The sequence below is a fragment of the Centruroides sculpturatus genome, unplaced genomic scaffold, assembly GCF_000671375.1.
Source record: "Centruroides sculpturatus isolate CEXI.00-Female unplaced genomic scaffold, Cexi_2.0 scaffold2128, whole genome shotgun sequence".
In the NCBI taxonomy this organism is placed as follows: Eukaryota; Metazoa; Arthropoda; class Arachnida; order Scorpiones; family Buthidae; genus Centruroides; species Centruroides sculpturatus.
In genome coordinates this window covers 1-6,872 of record NW_019386231.1, presented here as the reverse complement: position 1 = coordinate 6,872, position 6,872 = coordinate 1, and the positions used below count along the sequence as shown (strand labels likewise).

General features: G+C 27.2%; 1 protein-coding gene and 1 long non-coding RNA gene across 2 annotated transcripts; one reads left to right on the top strand and one right to left on the bottom strand.

Annotated features, from left to right (window-relative positions):
• The first annotated feature begins 2,086 nt into the window (after positions 1-2,086).
• On the top strand, positions 2,087-2,446 carry LOC111614181. The gene has a single exon (XM_023355564.1). The coding sequence runs from the start codon at positions 2,087-2,089 to the stop codon at positions 2,444-2,446; it is 360 nt and encodes a 119-aa protein (XP_023211332.1).
• Positions 2,447-3,480: 1,034 nt separating this feature from the next.
• Positions 3,481-6,293, bottom strand: LOC111614184. Its single transcript, XR_002754888.1, has 2 exons — positions 6,179-6,293; positions 3,481-3,513 (listed from the first exon to the last, which is right to left on the bottom strand). It is a non-coding gene; the product is annotated as an uncharacterized LOC111614184 (long non-coding RNA).
• Between the last annotated feature and the right edge of the window lie 579 nt (positions 6,294-6,872).

Here is a 6,872-nt window from a genome sequence, read left to right as displayed (position 1 = left end):
TTCTTTGCACCTTGAAGCCTCTGATGTCTACAGTATAAAGTCAGAAGACATCACAGTAATACATTCTGAGCTATGAACTCTTGCTGCAGCAATCATCCTCAGTTGTTGTGATAATATTGTGTATGCTGCTGTTTGATTCATTACCGCCATGTATACCAAGAGCCTTCTTCCTGTGCTGACATAGCCATAGGTGCTCCAGAACCCTCACAATTATGATTAGAACATTCTTCTGTCCAATATCTCCAAATAAGAATAACTTCACTCAATGTGTGAAGCAATTTCATGATATAACAAACTGCCTTCTCTTAACCAAACAATTCTTTCTCTTTCAAAGTCCATCAACTGTTTATATTGTTGTCTTGTTATGTGGTGATGCACGTTTACATATTAACAAAGTAACACAAATTGAGTTCATTGATAAAATGTTCAGAATTTGCTTTTTCAGCTCTCATATCCTCAGTCACATATTGCAACCTTCACTGGGGTATCCTATTTGAATATGCAGCTAATATTTTAATCATTTGAATTTCCTACACAACAACCTGGCTGCCAAGTTTTTGGTTGATTCAATAACTTCTCATTGATGTTATAATTTCAATGAAGAGCAGTGTATATATTATGGCATAATATAAATGGCAAATTCAATTGTTCCAGTCTCTTACAAAACAAAGACAAAGACCATGCATTGAAAAGAGGAAAATCATAATGACAGTGTTACTGACACAACATATTGATAAACAAATGATTACCAGCTCAATGGTATAAAAAATGATATAATAAACATTAACAAGATAAAATACTACTGAAAATGCTTAATTTGTTATAAATAATGACTACTTATCAGTTTACTTAAGATTTAATCATATACTCACAAATTTTCATCAATAATAAATATAATCAAGCATTAAGGGAAATTCAAATATTTTCTGTTAAATGAAAAAAAAAACTTCATTTGGAATATAACACCTTAGTTTGTAAGACAATTATTTTAGAATTTAAAATAAGCTGTTGACTGCTACTCAATGGAATTTCTGACAAAAATGTTTAAGTTATTAAAAATATTGATAACACAATAAGACAATGCATAAAAGCTGGTAATTTCTTGAAATATAAAAATTCACTAACCACTGCTTAAAATATACAATTGAAATAGTAAAATAATATTTCTTCAATGAGTATCAAGATCATATATACTTGTTATTAAGGTTGAGGCTTATTCACAAAAATTATTTTTTGTGAATAAGCCTCAACTTTAATAACAAGTAAAATAATAATTGAAAGTTAATACTTTAAATTATTGATTGTTTTGACTAGATAATCAATTTCAACAAAATAAATCCAAATATTTTTTGTGTCTGTCTTACTATCAGTTTTGTTTTTTATTTAATTTTCAGCAATAATCTCTGATGTAAAAAAAAGTCATAATAGCTACATACAAATAAACTGTACTCTGATCACTAATATAATCTGATTATAATTCAGAAGAGAAATTTAAACTGCATTGTTCAGTAATAACACAGGGTGTTTCAAAATGAATATCAGGGTTTTAAGGCTTTGTAGTATTTATTACATTAAGTTACAATTATAAATAATACATCAAATGAAAGAGCAACTCAAACAGTTTTATTGGATATACCTGTGATGCACTGTTTCCTCTGTCTTCCATTAGAATGCATTACTGTAGTAGCAAAGAGGGCAACTAGCAAACAAAGCTTTGTGTGTTTTACAGTTACTGAATCTGTAGTTACAGTGCAACATGCATTCCATATTAAGTTCCATTGTAATCCTCCAAGTGATAATAATAATATCCATAGATGATATCATCAGTTTGAAGACACTGGCTGTCTTTGTAAAGGGAAGAGTACGGGACGACCAAGAGTGACTGAAGAATGTGTTGAACGAATGAGAGAGTCTTTCACGTGTAACCCCTAAAATCAGTGCAGAAGGCTAGTAGTGAATTAGCAATGCCAGTGACATCTGTGTGGAGAGTTTTAAGGAGACACTTACAACTACGTCCTTATCGTTTGCAGTTGTTACAAGCTGTAAAGCCTACAGATATAGTTTACATGCCAACTTTACAAACGAAATGTTGCTGTATGACAATGAAGATTTTCTGGATCGTGTCGTCTTCAGTGATGAATCAACATTTCACCTAAGTGGAAATGTGAACACTCATAATGTGCCTACCTGGGGGTCAGCAAATCCCCAGGAGATGGTACAGTTGAAACGAGACTACCCAAAATTGAATGTTTTTTGTGCCATATCCCAGCAGAAAGTTTATGGGCCTTTCTTTTTCGGTGAAGCAACTGTAACTGGTGTTTCTTATCTTGATGCGCTACAACTGTGGCTCTTTCCTCAATTGGAAGAAGATGAACCAGAGAACTTTATTTGGCAGCAAGATGGCTCAGGATGCAATTGGTTAAATGATGTTATACCCAACTGCTAGATTGGCCGCCAGGGGCTGGATGACAGAGCTTGTTTTACCTGATCTGACACCATGAGACTTTTACCTTTGGGTTCATAAAGGATCACATGTGCACGCCTCCGCTACCAGCTGACCTACCTGACTTAAGAAATAGGATTGAAGCAGTTGTTGCAACAATTACTCCAGACACACTGATCAAGGTTTGGGAAGAACTCGCCTATCGACTAGATGTGTGCCATGTGATGAATGGTGTTCACGTTGAACATTTGTAGGAAAAACTGTTTGAGTTGTTCTTTCATTATTTATAATTGATTAATACTACAAATATAATTAATAAATACTACAAAGCCTTAAAACCACGATATTCGTTTTAAAACACCCTGTATAATATAAACATTAATAGAATATCATTAGCAATGCTATTAATACAAATTTTAATAATATTCAAATTATTCAGAAATACTAATTATAATGTAGTAACAAAAAATTATACTACAGTAAATATATTGAAATAAAAATGTAATTCAATTATATTTGTTCTTGAATTTACTATGACTATAATGCTTAAAAAAATTATTTTTACAATCAAAAATTAGTCTAAAATAAGCTACTATATGAGAAAATGTAAAAATTGTTAATTCTTGAGAAAAACTTTAATGCAATAGTTCTGTAACAAAACATTTTATCATCTGAAATCACAAAAAAATAATCACATTAACATTTTAGTTCTGAACAATATTTATTTTCTTAATTAATGATGTTTAATTAGAATTTGCTTTATCAATATGTGTATCTATTTCTTATTTCCTGAATGTAAAAAATATCTTATTTGAAAAAACTTAAAAATTTTTTACATTAATCCAGATTCATAACAATTTATTGATAATATTATAATGATAACATTATATGTATTAATCAAAATAGAATTTCCAAAATTACTTTTAAATAGTTCATTATGCAATTTTTTTTTCTCTCTTGTTATTCAGTTACTACAGCATTAACACAGAAAAATAAAGAAAAAGAAACACATGTAAACACTGAAGAAATAATCATACCTTCCTCATCAACCAGAGGTGTTGATCCATTTTCTGGAGAGTGAAACAGACAAGAAAACAAGAAACATATGTAAAGAACAAAAGAATATCCATTAAATATTTAAGAAATTATTTAATTCACATTAAAATAAACATATAAAAATATTACAAATTATTATTACATTCTCACATTCATCATTTTTTTTTCAATAAAGATATATTTCCTACTTTATTAATAAAAATTGATAAAGTACATAAATACATGTTTAAATGATATACTTTCATGTTTAAAACAAAAAACTTCTATTATAGCTATTATAAGTCTAGTTTATATTTGAATAATCTTTTTAATATATAATTTGAATAATAAGAAATTTATACTAATTTTTTAATATGAATTATATAGTTAAATTAATGTGTTTTAACATATTAAAACACATTAATTTGGTGATATTTGGTGAACATTAATATGGTAAAAGCCATAAGTTCCTGGAATAATCACTAATAGTCTAATGCATAATACAATTTTTGCACTAACACATTATTTAAGTTACATAACAGATTAAATTTATCATAACAAAATTTAGTTTGAATGTTTTACACAATGCATTAAGAATGTAATAAGGACTAGCTGCTGTATAACAGTATGACAAACTTTTGTTTTGTTTTTAATGGACAGAAATATATACTAATTTTTCATTTTCTCCTATTCTTTGAATATTTAAAAAAAGTTTTCCTATTTCTGAAGATAAAGACAAAATACATAGATAATAATTTTTACTTTTCAAAAAATTATTTATGAACAACATTTTTAAAAATTCTAAAACTTCTTTTTGATCAAATGAATGATAACTGGTTCAGAATTAAATACTTTGAAGAAATCCACATTAACTATTAACTAATATCAAATATATAAGCTGGAACTTACATATAATACAAAAACATACCTCCACATACTTTCTAGCAGTTTTATTTTTGTTATATTTCTGATATTTTAAAACTTATGAAATCAAAGAATGGTGACAATATTCCAAACTTGGAAATTGCTGTAGACATTCAGTTTCATGTAAGCTGTAACCTTATGCAGGCCCATGAATGTGGTAAAAAACATTTACTGCTTGGAAGGTATGTTTCTATGCTAATAATATATTTCATTTATTCAATCTAGGAACTTATGGTTGTCTCCTCTTGCAGATTTAATACACTATTCTTTTGTATATTGCAATTCAAAATACTAATGAACTTAATAAATTGTTAAAATTTATTAAATTTTTAACAATTTGTTTCAGTTAAGACTTACTGTAAAAAGAGTGCTGACTGTAGTAAAATATTTCAACTAACTTATAAGCAATATATAATTATCAGAGTATAGATTTTATAAATTTATTCATAGTTTTAAAAAATTCATTTTAAAAATCAATAAAATTACAGTTGTGTTTCAATGTTATCAGTCAGCTGACAATTCTTATTTTCATGTTTCACTCAAATATGTAAGATAATGTCACTGTTTAATATAAAGTGCACACCTTAATTTCTTCATACTCATTAACAGAATTTTTGTCAACAGAACCAGCATCTATTTACAGTGCAAGTAAAGTAAATTATGTATCACTGTCTTCCATGATAACAAAGTTGGAAACCCCTTCACTTTCCATGCTATGTTCTTCTGAATCAACATTGAATTTTATAATCACATTTTTCTATATACAATCATCTTTATTGCTGTTTAAAGTACTGGAAATGCATTATTTCTTAAAAGAGCACTGTAGAACTTATTCTGAAATTTTCTTCCAAGTACTTATGTCACTAATGTAATGGATTAACACAACTGAGCTAAGTTGATCACTTTAATGACTTTAATAAACCAATGTTTGTAATAGGAAATATTTAAAGTAACCCAATTGAATTATTTCCTCTGTTGACTATTTATTTAAATTAATAAAATAAGATTAAGCAAAATAAGATTAGTGACCTCTGGTTCCATGCAAGTTATAACTTACATTGAATCTAAAATGTACCCCATTTTCAGACAATGTGAAAAAGTGCCTCTTACAATTTGAGTAAATACAGTAATTTACAGATTCTAAAGCTAGATTTTATCAACCTAACAGTTATCAGGTTAATTAAGAAATACAAAAATTACTTATTGTTAAACAAAACAATACAGTATATCACGGGTTTACTGTATAAAACATAAGGTATTTATTGAATTCTATAAAATAGCTGTTTCTTGTTTGTCTTATATGGTTATTCTTTATTCTTACAAATTTAATTACCTTTTAATTTTTGTATATGTTCTATTTAATTATATATATATAATTAAATAGAACATATATATAGCATACTTCATTTTATGTACCATTTTAATACACATTTAAAATTATAAAATTATTATAAAAATAGTTAAGAAAATTAAAAAGTTTTTAAGAAGATTTTCTCTACTAAAACTACTGGAAAAAATAAAAGGTTAGCCAATTGATACACAAATATTTCTAGCTTAGAATTATATACTTATTTGGTAAATCAATAATACTTAACATTTTAAAATTTTTCTTCAATACTCAGATTCTAAAATTATGTAAAAATACTATACTACTTAATTCTTTGCCTCACAATTTTCAAAAAGATATGTCATCCTCAAGAAATCATTGCAATTATTCATCCCTAATTCACAGTAAAAACAATTCTAAAAGTAGTTATAAAAATAACAACAACTTACGACTTCCATTATCCTTGACCAAAATATTTTCAGCCATTGTGATTTTTCTTACTTGACTATTACTAGATGTGCGAATACTAGAAATAAAATTTAATTTCATTTATAGTTTATTATTTTAAGTACTTATATTAAGATTTATTGAAATATTAAATCAAAGAAAATNAATATATTGAAAAATATAACAATAAAAAATTATACTTCAGATGTTAATTCAGTATCAAAAACGTAAAATATTTGAGTAGCCCAAGACATAGCCAAAGATTGCAGCGCCACAGCACTAGCGAAAATTTAAATTTGTCGACTGGAATTTCTTCAGATAAATGACACTCTACTGTAGTTTTAAAAATGTTAAAGTATATTTACTTACTTATACCAATTGGTCAATGTCATCATAACATAGAGTGAAGCCAGGGCAAACATAAAATGAAAGAAAGACCAACTGTAAACTACTGCATCATCTTCATTATCCCAAACACGTCCTTTCTCTTCATCACCTGATTTTCCTTCTAGAAAAAATTTTTAAAAACAATTTTAATCATCATAATAATTAGCTATTTTACAATCTATCAGTTTCACTACAGTCAACACTCACAATCTGTTTTAAACTTAGTTTACACAGCATGCAATGTTCTATTTTTCTTATGTTATTTTAACAACTTGAAAATTTTCATCTTGTATAAATTTGAATATTTCA

Bases quoted from the DNA above. Each gene is read 5' to 3' on its own strand.
- LOC111614181 (XM_023355564.1), top strand. From the start codon at position 2,087: ATGTTGCTGTATGACAATGAAGATTTTCTGGATCGTGTCGTCTTCAGT.